Source organism: Colletes latitarsis, chromosome 1 (assembly GCF_051014445.1).
Source record: "Colletes latitarsis isolate SP2378_abdomen chromosome 1, iyColLati1, whole genome shotgun sequence".
NCBI classification, from domain to species: Eukaryota; Metazoa; Arthropoda; class Insecta; order Hymenoptera; family Colletidae; genus Colletes; species Colletes latitarsis.
This window is the reverse complement of record NC_135134.1, coordinates 50,235,229-50,259,440: the sequence shown is the minus strand read 5'-3', so window position 1 is coordinate 50,259,440 and position 24,212 is coordinate 50,235,229. Positions and strand designations below refer to the sequence as shown.

Below are 24,212 nucleotides of genomic sequence, written 5' to 3'. Positions count from 1 at the left end.
TATACAAAACTTTAATACATATAAACATATTATATTATATTACATCATGTCACAAGTTGTCAGCAACGGTCAGCAGTGGTCAGCGATGGTCAGCTGACGTCGAGAGATGTTGGCAGAGGCCAGCTTAGGTCGGGAGATGCTGGCAGAGGTCAGCAGAGGCTGGCAGTAGCCAGTAGTAATCGTTGTACGTTGCCAGAAATAACAGGAGTGGTCAGTAGCGGTCAGCAGAGGCCAACGGAGGCCAGCAGAGGCATGCAGAGGTAAGTAGAGTCCAGCAGGGGCAAGCAGTAACAAGTAGTAATCGTTATAAGTTGTCAGAAGTATCAGGGGTGGTCAGCTGTGGTCAGCAGAGGCTAGCAGTGGCAAGCAGTGGCAAGCAGAGTCCAGCAGGGGCAGGCAGTAGCAAGTTGTAATCGTTATGCGTTGTCAGAAATAACAGGAGTGGTCAGCAGCGATCAGCAGAGGCCAGCGGAGGCTGGCAGACGTCAATAGTAATCGTTACACGTTGTCAGAAATTCCAGGAGTGGTCAGCAGCGGTCGGCAGAGGCCAGTGGAAACCTGTTGACGGGAGGTCGGATATTAGTTGTTCAAGAGCGAGAAAGGAAGTGTGAGCCTTTCTCTCTCTACTCCCACGAGGCGGTCCGAAATTACTTCGGGCAACTTCGGAGAATCGAGAAAGAGGGCATGCGTCATTTTGCCTTTGTCGGGTTTCCGAAACTCCACGAGCTCACGTACGCGTGATCTGACATAGTGTGAGAGTGCACCTTCGGTGCCTTTCTGGCATCTCTGCGTCAGATGTGGCGTGTTGAAAGAATAGAAAAAGAGACAAAAGAAGACGCCCGCCTCTTTTCCCAATGCTCGACGTCCCCTCTTTGAATATTGTCGTTGAAGAGATGACCTGTGCAAAAATGGGTCAACGAACTTCAAAAAATGAGCACACCTTTACATACGTTCCAAAAAGGAGGATGCAAGGTAACTAGCTGATACAGAATAAATCATGGGCTAATGAACAATGTTCCGGCTTTATAACCTCTTATCCGAATTTTTTAATTTTCTATTCATTATTCTATATTGTTATCTAACTAAAAATTTGTTCTCTATCAGTCGAATGAATCTATTTATGCGCATAATCAAGCGACGTTTTATAAATTTCTTGTTTGGTACTTTCATTGACTTTAAAACTGATTTCAAGAAAAAGCTGGAATGTAATGTATAGAAATTAACCTCAATACTTAAAACATGATACTTGTAAGACACGTATGGAAAATTTAAATAATAAGACGTCTGTATGTTTAGACACGTATGTATGCTGTAAATAAAAGTTAATGATTTATATAACCTATACAGCGACGAAAAGAATGAATAAAGGTAAATTGAAAAAGACCGAAATTTTATCATCATTTTAATGTTTGAAATTCTCCATTTCATACAAATTAAGTGGGGGCATTATAATACAAACTTAAAATATATACATCGATATTTCGTGAAACTTCTCAAATAGCTATGCAACTTATCCATCAATCCGTAATCTATAGATCTCTTTCCTTATTATTGATTTGTTTTCTTTCTTTTTGTATAGTTTTTTCTTGCTCGAACCTACTTCGTAATATACTGTGCAACGAAACTGGCAAGTCATTCGAATAAATATTTTTTTTTTTTTTTTAATTAACCGCCGCCAGAATTCTAACCACGGCCGATTTGTTGTATTTTGGTAAAAGCGTCCATAATATGGAGAATCGGATGCGAGTTCGTTTTTTTATTTAATCGGTTCGTCCTTTGACATGGACTGAATCGTTCGTATTTTAATATTTTTTTTCTCGTTCGTTGGTAACATTCTCGTCGACGAAACGACAGGCACTGATTGCGAGTGTCGAAGTTATTAATCTGGATCGATTATTATTTACATCGATCGTTCGAAGGACGATCGTTTATTGCAGCGTTGTTCACGATAAAGTTTCTTAGCTTACGAAGCTTCTTTCACTCTATCTCTAGTTATTATTCCTACTCACAGATGGACAAAATTTTGAAAAGAGGCAGGCATCTAAAGAGATACAGAGAACAGGGAAAATTAGTATGGTACGCGACGCAAATCTATTGTTATTACAACTCTGCTGACGATACGTATATTCTGCAAGTTGCATTTAGTAAGGGAAAACGAAATTAGGAAGAAAGGAAGTTTAACCTCGATCGCGTGTTAGGAAAACGCATCCTGTTTACGTAGGCCCTTTTAGGATAAAAACTGGCTCGGGATAATTTCAAGGTTGCTTATGTGTTTCGAAGAAAAACAGATGTCTTCGCGCCTCGAGTCGACAAGCATTTTACAAAACAGAAACCTTAAACCTGTTAACTAAGGCGAATATATACGAAGCATCCACTTACATTACATATGTATGCACGAATGCCAGTTGCTCGTCGCGTTGTACATATGTGCACGTTCACACAAACATAATACGGCTGGCAGAAGGGGAATAAAGCTGCGTAAGGGGATCGATGTACTCGTGAACAACACTGGTTTACCGTGAAACGTCATTCGAATATGCTCGCGACTTCTTCTCTTTCTTTGGATGGCTGAATTGTTCGTTTTCTACGTCCCGTCACGGTATACGCGACGAGGAATGAATTTTAGCGAAAATGTAATAGATGCAAGGACACTTTTCGCAATTAATATTCATTCCTCGTCGCGTAATACGCGAAAAAAGAATCGACGCAGCGGACAGATTAAGAATTCTTACGATTATTGAAGGACAAGCGGCAACGTTCACATTTTCGTCAAGTTGGTGTATTCATTATTGCCCAAGTGGGACGGAAGTCACGGATGATTTGGCACTCCTTGTTTTCGTTTTCTAACGTCTGTGCGTTCTTTCTCTTCCACTTTTCATTTGCGTGCCGTTTTTTTCGTTGAACCTCTCGTTTAATAACATTTACTCAGAGACGGGCAGAATTTAATAAAAAGTTCAATAGCGATTTATTTGACTAAACAGTTGCTCGGATAAACATTCATTCGATTCGATTATAATTTTTCTATTCGTTATTCAAAATCTTTAGACAAGGAATTTTGCCCATCTCTGCATTTAACCAGTAAACGTTCCAAGACGTTACCGGTTCTACTACGTTCAAAATGCTTCTTCCTTAAGAACCAACATACGATACTTCGGTTCTTCGATTCGATTGAACGTCAACGAAAGCATGAAACGATTTTCGAACGTAGACTCGAGCATTTCGTATCCGTTTGTTATAAAACGGTTTTCGTTACAGGTTAAAAACGACGGAATTCGATCGATTGGTGGCGACAACGGGATACACACCGTGCACGAAGAGCACGATAAAAATGTAACGGAAAGGAGCAGGCGTGGAATGAAAATTCGTTTTCCACGCGTTCGAACGCGATCGTGGGACTCGATCCGATTCTCCATTGGCATGGCCCGCCCCGAATCACGTGTATACGTTTTTCCCTTATGCACAACCCACATCAGTATTGTTACTCGTTACTGTAAATCGTAAGTGTAAATTGAATTTTTTTTTTTTTTTTTTTTGTCCACGCTTAAAATACATTTTATACATACTCCATCTACGCTCTCGCATATAGTCGTCGCCATATAATCGTCGTTCGTATCGATAAATCGTCAAGCGGTAATCGTCACCGAAAAAAAGAAAACACAATGTATCGTATATGTATATCGTAGGTTGTTCGTAGTAAAATCAACCAATCGGCTTATAAACTCGCTCTCTTTCTCTCCGCTCGTAAGAGAGCGTCTCAAACTCATCCTTCTCTTTTATCACGCTCGTGTGAATCATAACTTCGTCGCTCGCCGTTCTTTCTTTATCTTTCTCGTCGTGTTATATGTGGTTTTTCTTTTTTTTATTCTTTCTTTTATTTCTTCGCTCGATACTTTCACGTAATATGTATTTTAAAACCACGTACGTCTTTTTTATTTTTCTCTCTCTCCACATAAAAACAGAAGCACGCGGGGAGACGGCCGGAAGCGCGCGTGAAACAGAATCGTATCAAGGAAGCGGAGGAAGTTGTTTTGCGCAATAACGTTCCCGGTTCTGTGTGCACCTCGCACCCGATAACAACAAACCGGAGAGTCCGCCGCGGAAAAGGGATCTCTTTTTGATATTCGTGTTTCGTTTTACGTACATCGTCGAACATAACTATCGGCACAGAGCTGTTCTCGAAACGAAACTAATTGTAGAAACTATTTGACACACAACTGAAATCCGAATACGATTCATTTTACGTTCAAAACCTAAAAGAAAATATGTTTCTTAATAAATGCACAGATATCTCGCAATAACGATATATCCGTTTTCTCTTTTTTTAATTAGATTCGAATGAGAAGCGATAAATCTATGTTACAGTAAAAATAAAATGGTGATAATAATTCCTTTCGTATCTACGATTAGTTTTATCCGAGAATCATTCTGTTTCGTCGCATATGTTCGGCGCTGCGTATCGTATTCGTCGACGACTCGAGAATGTCGTACCAGGCACGTTTTTATGTTGCTTGGTCCGCGCGAGAGATCACTTTTCTCCAGTGTATGCACACCCAGCTTCACGGATACATACTGCACAGAAGTAATATGTTTTCCCTTTTCCAGTCTTTCGCAGAGCCAAGATGTTCCATTGTGTCGGATGGCATCAAGAAATGTATGAAAAGGGGGAAGACATAGTCTCCTCAAGCGGCATAAATCCGTGTTACCTACTGTACATACAACACCGACATGCTACGCGATGACATCCGTGGGGAATGGCCGTAGATTCGAAAAACAGAGGTACGAAAACCCGTATTTTTTTAATATTACGATGAGCACGCGATTACTGTACCGTTTACACGTAATTATCTCGATCATAGTCAAAAACATTGTCTCAGCATCGCGACCGAAATTTCAGTGGAATGTTTTCCATTTCATGCACGCCCAAGAAATATTATGAAAATTGAAATTTTATTCGAACAAACGACGAATGGGAACGACGTAAATATCCTCGTCCATTTATTAGATAAGTTATCGTAAACAGCTTTTCGAGTTTTTAAACGATTATATTGTTACGTATGTCCGTGAATGAGGCCACTTACTTCGGACCAATTCTATATTTACTCGTGACGATTATTCGATCGAATAGTTATTTGATATATATGTAACTATAATTTATAATTAGAATTCAAATGGCCAAAATTAGGGATGAAACGAATACTGTGTATTTGTAATAGCATTTTTACCGACTTAAAATTAGAACTTTTAATGTCTTGAGCGGCTTCCTCGTTACAGTCACGCGATCCTCCGATTATTTCGAACAACGTGTCTCCTTCGCTTGCGAAAATTATTACATCGTACACGCCCACGTACGTAACAGTCGTGTTTATGCTACCTAGACGTTTGTACTATTTGGATAGAACACCTGCTTGCACTATCCGAATGATATGATTGCACGAACATCGCGCTACTCGATTTACATGTTCCCCTTTGCTTACGCAGTGCAAACATACGCGCTTAAGCAATCCAAATAACAGATATATTCGTTCTCGCTGTTTCATCGTACGTGAGCTTATACTTTGCGAATTTCGATTGGTTTAAAGATGCGGTTACGAGTCTTCGATGCTGAATACACTGTCAGCCACGTTGATAAAATTCGATCGGAAAAGTTCTTTTTCTCTTTTTCTTTTCTTTCACGTAAAACGTTTATTTCTTATGCACTCGTCGTTTGGATCCAAGGATCATTCCCCCAGGACGATCGATCGCGCGTTATCACTTTTTGCGAAGACGAAATTTGTCTAAGCAGGTTAATAAATCTCGAACCGCAACATTGCACGTCCCAGTGTAAACTCTAGGATAATGCAATCGAAAGATTAACATACTTAATAACATTAATAATAATAATAATAATAATAATAATAATAATAATAATAATAATAATAATAATAATAATAATAATTAGGTAATTGTAATAATAGTAATAATTATATAATAATTGGCGGAAGAAGAACCGGGGGAAAAGAAACAGAATGAGAAAATGGAATCAACAGAGAAAGGGAAGAAAAAAAAAGAAGAAACGTTTGTCCGTTCTTTTCCCCCCCTCGTATATCTCACGGTATCCCAAAGTCGGAAAGAGATATACGAATTTCTCTTTCCTATCATTGCGAAATCATCGATGTGTGTCCCCTCCGTCGTCGATAATGTTCCACGCGTTCGTTCATCAGTGCCCTCCATTCTCGCCAACAATATTTAAATTCCTCTCTTTTATCCACGTTCTTTGCCATTTGTATATACTTTAATTAGTGAATATAATATACATATATATATTTATATATTTATATTTATATATATATGCATAGGTAATAATTGCAAATACAACTATGTAATGAATATACGAGCCTTTGTCAGGGGGAGCAATGCAGTCGTCGTCAATAAAAAGAGTCACGGGTTACATTATATACCTATGTACGAACGGATCCTCTCTCGTGGGACCGTCCCTACCGCCCTGCGTATGCATTTTCTGTACGTGTACGAGTGTGTATTGTTGGTGGTGCCCTCTTCTCGCTCGTTCGTCCGTCGGGTCGCCGCGAGTGCGACACGAAGGACGGAAAGAAAAGCAGCGAAAGGGAAAAGGGGGGGAAAACAACGCGTTTTTGTTCCTCCGTCGTCGTTGTTCCACCCTTTCCCCTTCCCTCTAAGAGGCAACGCGGAAAGGGATCACCGTACGGGACCTCCGAAGGACAACGTTGTCTCTCGAAGGACACAAAATGTTTTCCAGGCGCTCGCAAACGCATTCGCACGTATCGCATTAAGTCACGATTTTAATTAAATTCAGTCGTTCAAGTACGCGAGGCGATATACACACATTTAACAAGCGCTTCAGAGAACGTGTAAACGTTTCCCGTATTTCCTCGATAGTACGCAGCCAGAGACCGGCCTCGTAATCGTCCACGAGGGCAGAAGGCAATAATCATCTCGACGGAATCGGTTTTATCGGCACGTCGGTCGTCCCGATCACGCGACCGGTCCCCTCATTCGTTTACTTTTTTATTTTATTTATTTATTTTTTTGTTCTTTTTCGCTTTTATGATTCGTTACGAGCTAACCCTTAGTTTGATATGGGCGATAGAAATCATGCTTCCTCGTTCTTCTTCGTCCTCCTCGTCTTCACCGTTTTCGTTTCTGCCACCGCGAGATCTCAGTGTCGTTACGCGGTTTCTGTACTCTCTCTTTCTTGCGTAGCGCGAAGCTTCGTTTCTCTTTTTCTTTGCTACGACGCTCGAGCACCTTCAGCCGCAAGCCCCTCGGGTAAAAAGAGATTTTCGTGATCGGGCGTTCTTCGATGACCTCGATGCGGGAGGATCGAACAAGAATCTACGAGAGAACCTCAATTGGTTGTAAGATCATTATCGGCAACGTCGTGGGTCTCTGATAATGCAATTTGTTGTGAAGAAACGATCGTTCGATAGCCCCCGTCTGGTCATCGTGGAAGTCGCACGATGCACTCGAGCGAAGTTTGAACTCACTCGGTGCTTATGATGTACCATTAACTCTATTTGTGTACTGTACAACGATGTCGCATGCTTGTGTCATCGAGATTAATGAATAGTATGTACAAAAAGATCACGATCCGTTCGCGACTAAATCTCTTCGAATATCGTACGTATGCCTTTTTATTCGACACACGTGTCAATTCTTGAATTCTACATCCAACGATTATGCAACTACGTTCTATGTTTCTCGTTCGCAGGATCGATTTATACGTGCCGAGAGGTTAGTTCGCACGACGCGAAAGTATAATTAACTAAATGTTAGAATCGACGTTGTTCTAATTGTTACAATTATTTATTTCCTTTTTTTTTGTTTCGGCGTGCGCGCAAATCGTACATTTTTTCCCCCACAATTTCTATCGATATCCAGAGTACTTGTACGAACACCTACGACGATCTTTCTTTACCAGTGTTCCGTTCGTAACAACAAATCATTCGCGTCGTGTCGGAGAAACTATCGTTTCGTCTCGGTTACCGAACCAAATCAGACAACAAACATGGAATCAACAAAAGGGGAAAAAGGCGATGATCAACGGCGCGTCATTCATCCTGTCGCGAACCTGTCGGTCCAACAATGAGAAATCTGCTTCATCGAATCACCATCGAACGAAATCTATACGCAACCTACGTGTTACAAAATTCCTAGCATCACAGTTAGAAAATATAGTACTACGCGATAAACGGACATGTATACCGCCCTTCCGGTAACTCACTCGTCTTTTAAGGATCTACGATGTTAATGTTGAAAAATAATAATAACAATACTATGCAACGTTCCATAAGACGAAAAGCTGATTTAAACAAAAACCACGAGAGACTATTCCACGAGTATATACAAATACGAAACAATTTATACGAGTCACCGTTGCATATGTATATAAACAGCAATGAACCATTTCACAATTCTATATGCACTATATTTACAAAGAAAAAATGTATAAAGATATCAAATAAAGTAATACAAATAAAAATACATTTAAAAACTCGGAAACGTACGAAAAATGAGTGAAAAATATTCTTACAAAAGGAAACTATCGGTTAACCTGCTGAGTTGTCTGTGTCTATATTAGTAATATCGGTTCAAGATTAGTACTGTCCGAAGGTCCCGTCGATAAAACAAAATTATAGCAAAAATTTGAAGGGGAGTGTCCACACAATAGTTTGGTCACGTGACGAGTTAACCTCCAATTTCGTCGTCTCATGGAACGTGCTATAGCAACAATTTTTGAGCGCGAATCACTCGCCGGTGCCCTCGTATAATCTCCCCATTACGAACAACGACGAACCGTTTAAGAACTGTAACGATAAACGAATCTAGTTCGAGGCACTCGTTCGAAATATTTCTCGAGACAGGTATTATCAAAGAATCGCGTGCGATCGTTTCTGAAAACGTTCTTCGTAAGGATTCGCGCTGCGAGTTCGATGTGAATCCAATGTTATCGCGATGGCTACGTGTCTCTCGATGCCTCGCATGCTCGCGCGAAGAGGGAAAAAAGAAATCGCCGACTGGAGATCCTTTTTGCCGACAGAATTGCGACACCGGTGTGTGTCGTTCGTTTTCGGTAGCAGCCGTACGTATATACAAAACTTCACGGCACAGAACTAGTCGCGCGATCTATACACCAATTAATTAACTACTTAATGCACTTCGTTCGTACGTATTTGGCACGGTGTGGCACGTCGCGTGTATAACCGGCTAGAACCGTTAAATGCGAACAAAAACGAAACGTCTCTTGTTCGAAGGTGCAATCCCGTCCAGCCTATTGCTTATGAAAATCGGAGATCGAATCGAAAGAGCCTGGCCAGAAAATTCTAACGTACGAAAATAGTCGTATATCAAAGCGTGCGTCCTTTTTATCGGGAGATACGATATCTCCTACCACGTGCATTTCTTCAAACCGATGAATAGAAAGATGCGCGTAACCGGAAATCGGATATCGTGTATCGAGACAATCTTTTATATTTGATCTCGCTTCTTTCTCCTTTCGAATACGAATGTTTATTCGTCGATATTCGCGCAGCCAAGTAGGCGCATTAAGCTGCTATAGCCGTATTGAAAAAAAAGCCTTCGCGCGATAGAAATTGAAAAGCGAACAGGGGCGAATTCGTGTTCGAAACAGCGGAAGAACTTTTGTTTCCGTCGCTAAACCAACGAACAGCCTCTATTGCCCGTCACTCGACAGAATTATTTTCCAGTTCAACGAATTTATTGATCGTTTGTGCATCGATCCAACGTAACCTCTGTTGGTTATTTTGGCAATATCCAATGTTGTAGTTCCGTAGTCGTGAATCATTACAATGGACCTAACCTTAGAATATAGTGGTTGCGTGCACGTATTGCTGAATACATTTTGTCGTTAGGTAGTGCGACAGTCCGTATGTCGTTGACGAAGAAGCTCGACCATATTTATTCGTTGACAGTCCGTGCATATTTGTTTAGGAAAAATGTTTTAGATGGACATTTCGATGCTAATAGCGTTAGAATTCGAACAATGCAGTGCTCGACGATAGTTTACGAAAATTGCACGCCGAATGGAATAACATCGACCAGTCGACTCTGCAGCGCTGCTATAGCAACACGTTTCTAGTTACAAATAGAGAGAAGAATATGAGCTTCGCGCATCTACTATCGAATAGTTTTTGTAGCATTTTGAACTTCTAATAACACGTCTTGCGGGTCGTTTCGATTTTCTGATTAAATCGTTCTCCTCGCTTGGCTACGCTTCGATTACGATGAAACACAGCGGTCATATAAGATGTTACGCAACGAGAAATTTTTCTGTCCGACAGGGACGGTCGAAAGAGACAGTGAAGACGCAAAATGGAAGAGGAGGGAAAAGACGAAGAACCTACCAAGAGCCTTGGAATGACACTAATCAAATTTTATCGGAAATTTGGTCATCGAATAAACGAACCTTTGATAGTCTATGAACGAATTTGTTTCAGTCTCTGTTAGATGTTTCAAGCGGAAGTCCATGTGTTCTCGATGATATGGATAACTATTGCAAATTAAACATACCGAGTATCGACGTTGGAGAATAACCACGAAATACATAATTAACAATTACGAATGACATGAACGGTCACAGGCTCTGTAGAAGTATCGAGTGTTCGCGAAATATGTTTCGTTAATTGGGGAAAGACTGCAAGAAGTTTCGAAGTTTCTCGCGAGAAGAATGAACGCGATAGAGACCTCGTTCGCGAAGGCCATGCTCGAAGGATCATCGAAGCGTCGGGTCGTTCTTCGATCGATAAACGAACTCCCTTGCTCTTGACATTTTGCGACTATGGGCAATGAAGGTATCAACGATTCGACATTTGGACAGAGAAAGAGACTGTGAGCAGTACAGAAAGATCGACAAACACCAACGATGCCCACGTAAGAATGTACTTAACCTTAAAACCTACACGCGGCACACCGTCTCGCTTCGTTTTTACAGTTTCACTCGCCTAATACGCGATAATTATTCTCATTAAAAATTCGTCTAAGTGTATGTCCCTCCGATAATGATGCGTTCCGTGGCGCAAACGAGGAAGAAATGGAAATAAAAACTACCCTTTGCGTTCGACGCTTTTTTATTCTTTTTTTCTTTTTTTTTTTAATCATTTCTTTTTAACCAAATGTCGAAGCAAAGACAGTTTGAGAGTGTTTCCTTCCTCGTCGGCGCGTTTGCATGTATTGGTATCATTCACGTAAGAAATAATGCACGTAAAATTACACTAGGTATTATTGTATATATATATATACACATATATATATGTATATATATGTATATATATAGATATAGATATATATTTTTTTATATTATACGTATATATATATATGTATAGTCCTTTACTCTCGCTTCGCTAGAATTGGCACTTGGATTTTCTGTTTTTTTTTTTCACCCTTAAAACTTCCAACAAATCAAGAAAGAGTGAGTGAGAGGGAGAGAGAGAGAGACAAAGAGTTCGAGCATTTTTTTTCTCTGATGTCGTAGGCTCGCGCAGGTCGATATACTTTGATTCGCGAGAACTTTATCCTCTATTGTTTCTACTTCGAGTTAAATATCACTCAACGACATTTAACCGATAAGACACTACGTGTGTGTGTTTCAATGATCGGCGATAAGCGTGAATCGCTTTCCGCGATCTCGTTGGTTCAACGATCCATCGATTATTCGTTTTTATCTACGTAAACGTGACATTCTGTGCGCATCGAGGTTCGCAGAAATCAGAACGTCAAACGATAAACTCCGCAACCGAAAGAAAAGAAGGCACTACGTTTGCTGGGGCCAACGCAATAGAAGTTTCAGTCCGACCGACCGTATTATAGAATTACAAAAAGAAAGAAAAATATATGTAAAAAAAAAAAAAAAAGAAGTAAAAACGGAGTGAAAGTGAGGGACCGTCGTTAGTATTTAGAATTTTGATTCGTTTCAAAGGGTCGGAATAACGACCTCTAGTCTAGACGATACTTAACGATAATACATCGAAACGCGTGACCGTCGATCGCGATACGCGTTAAACTACCGAAGACATACTACGAGAACTATTTCTGACCGCAATGACGCTATTGGAGAAAATGTACGGGGAGAAAACGAACTCTCTCGGTTCGAACGGTTCTTCTATACTCGAAGCTTGTCGCAACGGAAACGATAACGAAGCCACGATGATCGAAAACAATCGTTACGAGTTTATCAAATGCATTGTTAAGAGCACTTACATTCGCGAAGACGTTACTTTCTGTACAAACTGTGCGTCCCGACAGTGTCGCGAGGAACGTTCCGCGAGCTTGAAGGAACTTTTATCGGACAAGCCTGTGAGGTTCTTCGTCTTCGTTTCGAGCATCCCTATGAGCATTCGTACGTCGAACAATCGTCGAATCTCGTTTTAGAAACGCGGCGTACACTAGAAGCACGTTTATTGCATCGTTTACTTAAGTCGCACTTGGAACACCTAGTATCTCCTACAATGTTCTTTGAGTGTCGTTCGGCTCAGTCTCTTTGGCACTGCTATACTCTTGTTCATCGATCGAGCCATCGAAAAGATGGATTGCTCGCGTGTCCACGGAATCGTCGAGAATCGCGGGACGATCGATAAATGTTTTACACTCTTAACCGATACTGTCGCAACCATTTTGTTGCGAGTTACATATACGGGACGATAAAAAAAAACATGGTGGTCGAGGACTCTAGGGGTATACAGTAATCAGAAAAATAACAAAGAAACACGCAGTCGACATAGGCCTTCGAATCCATCTCGACGATACACTAAAATCTGTTTTACTTTCGAGAATCAATCGTATACGATCTACCATTACGACGCGCAGGTTGACCTGCAACACTCGTTTATTTCTTTAATAGAATTCTAATTCTACGCCACGAAGATCTTAAGTACGCGTTGAAATGAAAGGTAGACGCTTCGAATACGTAGAAAGTCGAAACTCTCTCCTCAAATAATCATTGTCTTTTTATTTTGTCCCCGTCGATGTCGATTTCTAGACCTATGTTGATTGAACATTTATTGTCTATTCGTGAGAGTACGATATGCCCCGAAATTCTTCTTCGTCTTCTTTCTTGGATCACGCATACACTCGTTTGAGAAGGATAGTATAAACATTTCTCGTAGACTACTTAATTCGATCTATTACGCTTATTTTACTATCGGAACATTTGATAGCGATCGAAGTAATTATAGTTTTATTTGCATCGAGCGTTCTTACACGCGCGCCTTGGCGAAAGGGTTAACACGCGTTAATTGCCATAGCGGTTAAATACGTGCATCGCATGCAAAATTGCGTACTATTTGTGCAACGTTACGAAGTTAAAGGACACTGACGAGTTTTCGAATGTTTGGAAGAATTGGGTAAAGCTGATCGATCATTAAAAGTTCTTCAATTTGCGCAAAGGGAAGTTAAAGCAATATATTTTATTTTAATACGACGAATTGTTATGTTTGTATTAAGGAAATTAATTCTTGTTAATTTGTGGCAATAGACTTCCAAGGAATTTTCTGATGTATCGGAGGAGCTACCCCTTTAAAATCTTGAAAATCAGAAATATTCTATCCCTGGAAAGATTAGAAAAATTCACAAATTTAATATACCAATAAAACAACTCGGACAACCACCGTTTTACGTGGTTACTTGATCATTTCAGACAAAGTTTTATTCCGTATGTCACGTACGTTGCGGAATTTATTAATTTCGCGCGCTATTGGCAATCTACGCGTGAACGTTACACAAAAGGAAAAGTTTACGATGTGTATGATTTACGGACAAACTTTCTTTTTTTTTTTTTTTTTTTACTGAACCATCGTACACCGAAGTGGATATGTATGGCACAGCATGACAGTGTTGAAAACGACCGGGGAATGTTTTTTTTCTCCCTTTTTCCATGACTGCTTTTGTTTCCTTGTTTTGGTTTGCAATACGAAAGTTTGTTGAACTTTACATTTTTTTCTTTTTTCTGTATATTGTTTGTTTCTCCCATATTCGCCGGTTTTTGCCAGAAAAAAAACGGTGAGTGTAATGAATGAAGAATGAAAAGAAACGCATAAATTAATATTTCATAATTTTTATTACATACTTTTTTTTGTTGTTGTTGTTGTTTGTAAATGCAAGGAAAAAGTGAGCAAAAAATAGGATACCTATATTATTTATATCTACAAATCGGAACGTAGTCCAATTTATAACAACGAAATATATTAACCAATTCCTGTACCTTTAATTACAACCCATATATTCCGACGTATTCGATTTTACAATTCTCAATTTAACTATGAACACACACACGATAGATTTCAAAATCGTACATATATAATATACGATTTTATATATATATATATATATATGTATATTTACTTATTTATAATAGATATAGTTTTCTTTATATATATATATAAAAATAGGTTAGCATATTTATCCTGACGTTCTTTCCTGTGTGCTTTGCATTTCGTATAATTCGTTGCAATTAGTAGAGAATAGTTGTCAACACTGTGCCATGCATTCCAGAAGCGCTCGGTTAACCTTTTTCTCCGCGACATAAAAAAGCCAGGCGTTTTTAAAATTATCCCATTCGTCCGTGTGAAATGCACTTTAACGTTTCAAAATATACGCAAAGCCTTTGGACAACGTACAACATTTCTTCGATTGACATTTTTCAGAAGAACGGAAACATAACCAACAAACACAGTAAGGGGGATACGGAAAAACGAACGAGTCGATAATTTAAAAATCAGGTAAAATCAAAAAAATATTGTTTTTCTTTTTCTTATAATTTTTATACCCTGGATAAGAGTACAATCATAAATGAAAGAACTCTCCACATAAATAAAACAAAATTTCAAGTATCATTGAATAGAAAAATGTCGAACTGTCGATGCTCTACAACGTTCTAAAGAACTATGGTCCAAGTGTCTTTTGTAACGTAACAACTATTAATTTACTACGTCGCGGAGCGAACAAATTCGCCTCCATTGTAATCGTTGTCGCGAACGTGTGAAATCTATCGTATCGGGAGAATTTGTTATATAAATAACGCGAGGGGCTCGAATAAAAGAAAGAACTAAAAACGCAACGTGACGATGCGCGATAAAATTTCAGCGACAAACGTAACAGGGACCCCCTTTCGTTCTACACGACCCACTTCGATCACCGTCTCATGACCAATCAGCAACTTGTCGAACGTAGAATCGTCGATGATAATTGGAAACAATTGGACGAGATCCGATCGATCCCGGAATACTAATGATCATCGATGTCTAATTCTACGATTCTATCAAGCATACACAGTAAACGAAAAAAAGAAAAGAAAGAAAATAATAAATGTTTCGCATGCTTAAACGAAATGCGCAAAATGATTCAAATAACGTATAATCGCCTCTCGGATTTCTTTCGCATACACATCGGAGCGAATCGTAACAAACAAAAAGAAACAGAATTATTAAAACGATCGTGGATCGAATATGCGAGTTAGTCACGTCTGTGATGATCGATCGCATGCAGGAAGAAAGTTTAAATGTGTATCGTAAGAGTGTAAAAACCTTATCGTTTAAAACTATGGATGTACGGTATCGTGGATTATTCCATTGCTTGGCTCGCGATTAGTTAATTAATGAGAACGCGTCCAGGAAACAGATCGTTTCGTCGAAAACATTCACGAACACGCCGAATCCGCTAGGTTATCTAGCTTTACGATGTTTTCTTCTCTATAATTAACGATGTATGCGCGAATACAGGGTATTCCATAAATTGTGGGCATAATTCCTGAGGCGTCTTCAACGCACTAAAATAATAAAACAAGTTCGTACAAATATTTATCTATAATTGCAGAACAAGTCCAATCAACTAACCATTAATGGCCATTCCCGCCATATTGTCTGATTTTGTTCCACTTTACTATACCAATTTTACTTAACGTATTTACTCGTGAATTATTTTGCCGTATTTAGTTTATCAAAACTTTTAGTAGCTTCTTAAAAAACAGGCGGGAGCCTGGTACAACGTAACAATGGCTATCGTTTTAAACAAGGTCGGATACGAAAAATTTTTACATAAACTTTTTCTATTATATCTGTGTCTTGAACATAACCTCGAAATAATGCCCATAGTTTACGAAATACTGCACGTGTTACACCGAATCAATGCTAACCGAAGTTCCCTTTTCCATCGTCTCTCGTCTCTATTCGACCTATCGCTAAACTTGTTCGACCAAGTGCAAATGCTTATTGAATGTGAAACAAAACAGCACAACCAAGAAAGACACTCGTATTTATCGTATACGAATTGAAAAGGCAACGTCGACTAAAAAACAGAAACCGCAATCAAGAACAATAATAATAAAACGCACGTATATATAGCAAAAGATTAAAAGGACATCAGAAACATTAACGTCATAAACTTTCGTTACACATTCAATGGAAAACATTGGCTTTACAGGCTCGACCTTTAATTACACGTCGATACTTTTGGGAGTGAATCTAGACTGTAAAACAAGAGAAAAATGTTATGGGGGATAGTACGTTATTCGCGCTTTGTTTTCCAAGTTACAACGACTTAAAAAAGAAGTATTTTATGAACTATATGTTATATGTACATTAATAATTGGAGCATGTGTATATATTCAGTCGTCAATCCAATATATCGCTTCGGGAAGAAGCGATAGGCAGCATTCGATCATAGAATGCTTAATATACTACTCAATATAATTAGGGGTTCATATTTCTGGATGGAACGAATCAAATTTCAGAGATGAAATCAGTATTTGCGTATTTAAAATGTAATATTTGTACTGAATGTCTTATATACCATACGCTAGAGCTTTTAAAGTGATTTGGTAAGCGATGAAGTTATTCAAGTGGGCGATCTCCCAATTATTTTGAGCAGCGTGCTTAATCTCATCGATGGTAGAAAAGAAATTTAACAATCTCTCTATTATTAAGTATTAGATTATATGGCGACGCGGCGCCTGCTTTTCTTAAACGTGTCGTAACTTGGAGAATAAAAACCTTGGGCATCCTACGTTGACGTAACATTCTTTTCTTGTTTCGTGCTCCAGATTTAGTACGCTAAGTATTGACGCGCAGTTACAAATCACCCTGTATATATCTCTAACATATTCTCTCTTCGTTCGTCTCGTACGAGTTCTAGGTCCTAACGCAGCCTCGCGTGTACCTATCCTACCTATCTATCCGAACAATATAATATAATAGCAATAGCGTTGATAATAATATTAATAGTATTCATCGCCATAATAATAATTACACGAAGAAGGTATTACTTGCACGCGAAGAAAATTGGCGCACCTGTACATTGTATAACTATGTTATATCGCCGGCGACGATTAATAATTACTATGAAACTTGTAAGTCTCGTTATCTTGATACCATTACTTTTCTTTTTTTTTTTTTTGTATTTTCATGTTGCCGCGTGTAAAATCTTTGCAGTATCGATGACGATGGCGCTGAGCATTCTCCCTTTCAATGACTAATTTGAAATAGTAAAAAATGGGTCTACCTTAACGTACGATATACACAACCGGAATCACTACGAGCGATCGCGCGGATTAGAAGGGGTCGCGGGACCCTCGACTTCGACGCAGTCCTGCTTCACTCGCGATCGGTTGATTTGCTCGGTTATATATCACTTTATGGCAGGTAAATCTAAAAGAAAAGAAAAGAAAAAAAAAACAAAAAGAAACTGAATCCTCAACATCATGTTCGTCCTTTATCCTTGTCTGTTGTCTCTCGCGCGATCGATTCTCAAGTTGTGCCATTCTTTACTAGCGAAGGTAGCCCGAGTCCGCGACACAGGAGCGGGCCATGGTGAAGAAAACAAAGAACGAGGAAGTAACAATTGAATCGTTTTTACATTCGCGAAGCGTAAAGGTCTCTCTCTCTTGCGATAAACTATATTTAATCCACTTTACTCTTTCTCGAAGGAAAAAACACGAAACATATGGAAACGTTAAATGAAGAGAAAAAAAAAGAAAAATATGAAGGAAAGATAATGGCGAGCCGCGGCCGCGGATCGTCGTTCACGATCCTCGCGGACCGGCGCTCGTTGGACAGTCTGTGTGCTAGTCTCGCTTTTTTCCTCCCGGCGGAAAAAAGAAGTATAGTCTCCTCAGGACGTGGCACGTGATAAGCCCTTACTACCTTTTTGGACCCTCTTCTCGCATTCGCATTTGTTATCATCTTTTTTATTTTTCGTTACTTTAATCTACGTACTCTTAAACTGGACGACACACTTGGACGTGCGCACGGTAAGTAACTTATCGTAGAGTTAATTACTGCCTTCTCTTCGTTTGCCTTCTTTAATCGCCTTCCCTATTATCTTCCCCTATCGTCGGAGAACAAGCTCAGAAACATCGGCGTACGTTCAGCTGCGCGTGGTTCGTTAACACACCCCGACTCTCCGCGAATGCCCTTATCTCGTTTTCTCTTTTCGGATGGATTTTTTGTTTCCTTTTTTTGTTTTTGTTTTGTTTTGTTGATGATTTGTTTGTTTGTTGCAAACGTACCGATTGTCGTAAAGCCTTCGTCAGTGGTTAACCGGTTTGGTCAACGGTAGCAGCAAACGCGAGCGTTTTTCTCTTTCTAGCTCGCGGCTTGGCGCAAGTCGAAGAGATCGCTGTTCGCGCCAAGTCAAAGCGACGGTGTGATATCTTCGACCTCCGCGGGGGTTTTACAGCGTGAAGGTATTATTCTTTTTTTTTTTTTCTCTTGCGATGCGATGTGAACATCTTGCAACCCCGGCTCAGAGTGCTTGACTGTTTCGGCGATAGAACCCAGGAACCATGTGGACCGTAAGATCAGCCTTGGAACATGCCGAGAAAATGCAAATTCTGCGACAACGGAGACAGTAGCGTACCGACAACCGAGAAAAGGTAGAGGATAAGAGGCGGCCTTTTCAGTTTGTGTCAGTAGTGCAAACTGTCCATCTCCTTCATTTCGTTGCTACCGTCGGCGCTGTTCCCGGACGCCGCCATCATGCTGCCGCCACAATTCTGCGTGTCGTACTCGAGGACCAGTCGTTTGATGTGACTCAACTTCTCGTGCAGATAGTGAAACCGACGTTTCGTCTCTTTGTGCACGGGATCCCGTTTGGTTTCGTTATACTCGTACAGAATTTGTTGCCTTATTTCCTGCAAAAGACGAAAAAAAACAACAAAGAACAATATAGATCATCCCCGTTGAAGATCAAACAGCAGCAGTGGATACTTTTAAGAGGAATGGACGTAGTACCTGATATTCCTCCCAGTTTCCAGAGGCCTCTTCTTGTTTCAATCGTTCCTGAAGCTGCGAAAACCGTTTAGAAACCTTCGCCACTTGAGCATGCAACCTTCGATATTCTTCGTAGTCCGCGTTGAATTCCGCCTTGTAACGTCTTCTCTGTTCTGAGCTGCTTATTGTCGTGTAGTACCTGCACATAATTCAAGATGCTCGAGATGGCAGAAATCCAAAGTGCAAAAACAGGATTACGATCAATAGTAGATTCATAGAATGTACCTAAACCCTGACCCCTTTAAGGGTTGAAAAGCATCGCGTATCAAGTAATAAATACAGTTGGTAAACTAAGAGTGGCTCTGGACCATAATCAGTGTCACGAGTCTGACACTCTATTGCGAGCGTTAACAGCGATTCTCTACACTATATTTCTCGTTGGGAGACTCACGTGAGGTAGTCCGGATACTCCGATGATTTGGGACTCTCCGGTAAGTCGAGGCTGCAGGTGGAGGTGGTGACGGTGCTGTCCCCGGTACCGGTGTAATCGGTGCCAGCCAGGTCGTTGTAGGTGTTGCTGCTGGAACCGCTGTTCCTTTTCTTCGACTCCCGGTCCCTGTCGCCTCCGCGACCCCTGTCGTTCCTGTCGCTCCTGTCTCTCCTGTCGGCTAGCACGCCGTTCGAACTACCACTGTAACTACCCGTACTACCACCGTCAGTCACGGCACTGGGCATCGACCGGGCCACGAAATCCACGGCCGCGATGGTAATACTATCAGAAACGACCGTCGTGGACTTGGCGGCGTGATGATGACGACCGCTGTTCAACGAATTACTATGGGCTACACTACTATGAGAATTATGGCTGCTGGTCGCGTTGCTGCTGGCGTTGCTACCGGACGATGTCCCAATGATCGCGACGCTGACGTCCCGGTGACCGGTCCGGTTGTCCTCACTGTCACTGGTGGGCGTCGTGCACGGTTTCCCGCTCCCGTAGCTGCCACCCCGTAGCACATCACTGTTCGCTGTTCTTTCGGGCCTGTAATCGCCGCGGCGATCACGCTGATGCTGCCTCTGGTCCCAACCGTCAACCACACCGGTGCCACCACCACTGCCACTAGCACTACTACCGCCGGCTCCGCCGCCGTGAACTCCACTAACACTGTTACTATTATTACCACCACTACCAGCCGTCCTTCCGTTCTCCCCAGGGTTCGACGAGCCGGAGCTTGGCTCCGGCTTCTTGCAACGGGACACCCGTTGCTTCTTCGTGGGCAGTCCGTCGTTACCTTGAAAGTAGCCCGGCCGTTTGGCGCTCAAAGAGGGTGGCGGCGCCGTGATAGCCGGAGGAGAACCTGGATGAGTGGAATTCGGCGACTGTCCGCTACCTGTAACGAATAAAAACTGTGTCAAAGATGGGGTTCAAGCTTTCGTAAATAATGTGTATCAAAGAAACCAAACAACTACACGGACTAACGTTATCCACCGATTTTGTTTGGATAAATCCGACAGGGGGGAGGATTAGCAGTTTATATAATCGGGTTGGTTCGCATAATGGAAACGCACTGATTGTCTCTATTACTTTCATTCTGATAATCAGCGGTCTCGTTTAAGTAAGTGGATTTAATCATTTAGCTTATTAGTAACGTTTCAACCTCTGTGAACTGGGGGAATGACTTGCGAGGATAGTAGTTAATACTAGTAATACAAAACATATACTGAAGTATTAATGAGGGTATATAGGATACTGTATGTTTCCTTTTCCTTTAAGATCTTTAAAAATCTGTGCTTTCCATCATTTAATGTATTATTATAAATTTACAGAATGTTTAATAGCTTAATAGCTTAATAGTGATTCGGAGTATTGTATAAATATTAGAAAAATATATACGAACTTTCAGTATTGTACATATTGATAAAAGTGAATCGTACCGCTAGATCCACCGTCGCTGGAACCAGGAGGCGTAAGGTTCTGAGGTTTCCTTCTTTTCAGCATCGCCTTCTCCTGCTCGGTGTAGTAAGGCCAGTCTTCCTGCACGTCGTTCCAAACATACCTTTGTAAATAATACGTGTTATCCCTCATGAAAGCCACCTGCTTCAGGATCGTCGTCATGGCGCTACGCTCGCGCTCCTTTATACCCTCTGGAAACGATGCGCGGATTAGACAATTGCCAATTTTTAAGCCTCAGTTTCGATCCTTACCTCTATTTATGCGATCATACAATTCAGGCTTTTTGTACGGCCTCAAAGCGAGGAGATGTATGAGCCTCTCCCTGTCGATCAGAAAAGACATTCTATTAGTCAGAAGCTGCAATACTCTTGCGCGTGTTTCAAATTTCAACCACTGATGTTTCGAAACCAAAGCAAATTACAGGTTTCTTACTCAACAGTTGAAGAATTTCTAAACCGATACTTTACTTTGACAAAGGTAGGGAAATACAATTTTCAAACAAAAGATAATGCTGGAGATCTTAACCCTTTCGTTCCTATTACGGTAGAACTCCATTTATCCGAACAGATTGGGGACCAAGGCGGTTCGAATAACCGAATGGTTTGGGATAATAAGAGGTTACGGATCATTCCTTCTACCACTGTTTATTGATTCGTATAATACACGAGTATTATACGTCAGCAACATGATCGGGAGAATCAAGCACCCGTAACGACATTAGCTTCGTTAAATGGAGTTCTAGTTTATATTCATACCGCTTACGTGCTTAGAACCATTTTATAAATTGTTTTATAGAATCTTTTCGAAATTATTCGATTGGTACGAAAGAAATTTTCTCTTACAATGCTTCGTTCTCGAGATAACCGTATTTGATAACCTGGTTACGCGTCTGTTCGCCTCGACGTTCAACTCGAACCGTATGCGAGCCCCAACCATATTTTGGACTCGATTCTCTCGAAAACGAAGCCTCGTACGGAAAAATTCTATTCTTTCTTTTCGACTTGTTTTTTCACGAAGAATCACCCTCTGCCCAGTTGCACGAGGAATAACCTAATCGAGACGCGTTATCGGCAGGAACTTACTTCAACGGCCTGCGCATGACGTCCGAGACCTTTTTCTCCGGTTGATTCCTGGCTGGCGGAGGATTACTGACGGCTGGTTTGTAAGAGGAGGAAGACAGTCTGGGCTGACTGCCGAATGTTGGAATGCTCGTCGATTCCCGATGCCTCGAGTTCGATGGAGACGGTATGGGCCTTCCGGACGCTTTCACCTTCACCTTGCGCCCGATGTCCGGCCCGTTTGCCTTGATAACCCTGGTGCTGGTACAGGTAAAGAGAACGAACGATAAAAACGTTACCGTAAAGAATAGTTTTCTAAACATACTTTCGATACTTTCATCCAAATTAATTAATTTCAAGTCTTTCTTCGAATACTTTCTCGAGATCAATTATTGCACCCAGCAACTTTGTCTCAAAAGAAAAAGAACACAAATATCAAAATCAACAAAACTACAAAACCGAGTTTCTAAACGTGCAAATCCCGGAAAATTTCTTTAGCGAGCCTTGCAAGGATTCTTCTCGTGTTCTCGAACGCGTTGCGCAACGGGGGGCTGAAGATGCGGGGAATATTATAACGCAGAAGCGAGCACGACGCAGCGAATAAATATTCGTAATTAAAATTTCCAACCGTCGCGGATCGTCGCAAGTTTAATAGATGTCACGGGTCAGTATCGAACAAAACAATTCGTCCCCGAGCAGTTTAAAGAGACGATCTTCGACGCTGGTTCTTTCTGGACCGAGCAGGTTCACCCGATAATTCGTCGAATCATCTTATGCCTGGCAAAAGTGATTAATCGATCCCCTTTGACGCAAGCACCCGTGCCACGGAACGAAGCCCGACGTCGCTTTTGTTGTTACACGCGCCATTACGTAACCCGCTGCCGGTCGGATAATAATTCCTATTCGACGTCCGGGGCTTAGGCGAAGCGCTGGTGCAATGCTCCCCCGGCGGACGCCAATAGAATTTACGGCATTATCGGGGCTTTCGTTCTTTCCCTGTTCTTTTTTTTTTTCGACGTGGAAATCCGCCCCCGTTACGTGATTCGTTCGCGCGAACTGTGCCACGACGAACGCGGCGCAAAAACCGGACGAAGGGTTCCATCCCCGTGACGATGTCGCACTTGTAAGGCGCTCTTGGCCTTGACCGTGACGCCGTTAAACAAATTAGTCCCACCGACCGACCGAATCGATGAAAAATTCCGACCCTTCCAGGGGCAACGTACAACATTCACTTACGCATCAAACTTGAAGATTTTACCAAGGGTGTAAAAGCTCGTTACGTTTGGCAAACACTTTCTCGTAGAAAGTTTAAAAATTGGAGATCATCGTGATCGTTATTTTGAGGTTTTGTGGAAGGGGAAAGAAAAGGACAGCCTTGGACGTCGAGATATCGTGAATCGACCCCCACGGTTATGTAAAACGCACTTACGCGAAACGCATGCTTTGGGAGTTATTTGAGACAAGTTCCGTGACTCATCCTGCGTAAATAATAGCCGCAACCGTGCGCGTGAAGTTCTAAATATGCGCACGATGGACGGCGGGCATGCGAAACTCCGTTAATTTCTTTGGAAACGAACTTTCGACATTTAATTATCAAAGGATCGCGGTGAACGTCGGGTCGATAAAAAGCCACGGGGTTCGAGTTGTTTACGAAGGTGGAACGCGCACGAATATGACACGGAGGGTGCTCGAAATAGATAGAACGACCGTAAAGAGGGTCGATAACGACCGAGCGAAAGAAAAATCGGCCTCGTTCGAGGATCGATGGGTCGAACGTACGACGACCGCCTTCTCGAAAGGGTGACTTACCATTTATTCTTGTTATTCTCCTCGGCGACGGCCATTCGATGCCTGGTTGTCTCGTACACGTCGTCGTTCGCCTGTATCCGCATTTTGCACGGCAATGCGCCAAGACTCTCCAGACTCCTGTGGCAAAGAGAAAAAAAAAATTACGCCGATAAAGAATCCGAC

General features: G+C 41.3%; 1 protein-coding gene across 1 annotated transcript in view; it reads right to left on the bottom strand.

Annotated features, from left to right (window-relative positions):
• Positions 1-1,389: 1,389 nt before the first annotated feature.
• Positions 1,390-24,212, bottom strand: part of Su(tpl) (Suppressor of Triplolethal) — a 157,773-nt gene continuing 134,950 nt past the window's right edge. The window contains exons 4-10 of the mRNA XM_076768800.1: positions 24,051-24,167; positions 22,266-22,502; positions 21,435-21,505; positions 21,165-21,374; positions 19,684-20,620; positions 19,254-19,431; positions 1,390-19,153 (exon numbers count right to left, since the gene is read on the bottom strand). Coding sequence (XP_076624915.1) covers positions 18,929-19,153; positions 19,254-19,431; positions 19,684-20,620; positions 21,165-21,374; positions 21,435-21,505; positions 22,266-22,502; positions 24,051-24,167 — 1,975 coding nt within the window. The 3' untranslated portion in view covers positions 1,390-18,928. The remainder of the gene's footprint in view (positions 19,154-19,253; positions 19,432-19,683; positions 20,621-21,164; positions 21,375-21,434; positions 21,506-22,265; positions 22,503-24,050; positions 24,168-24,212) is intronic.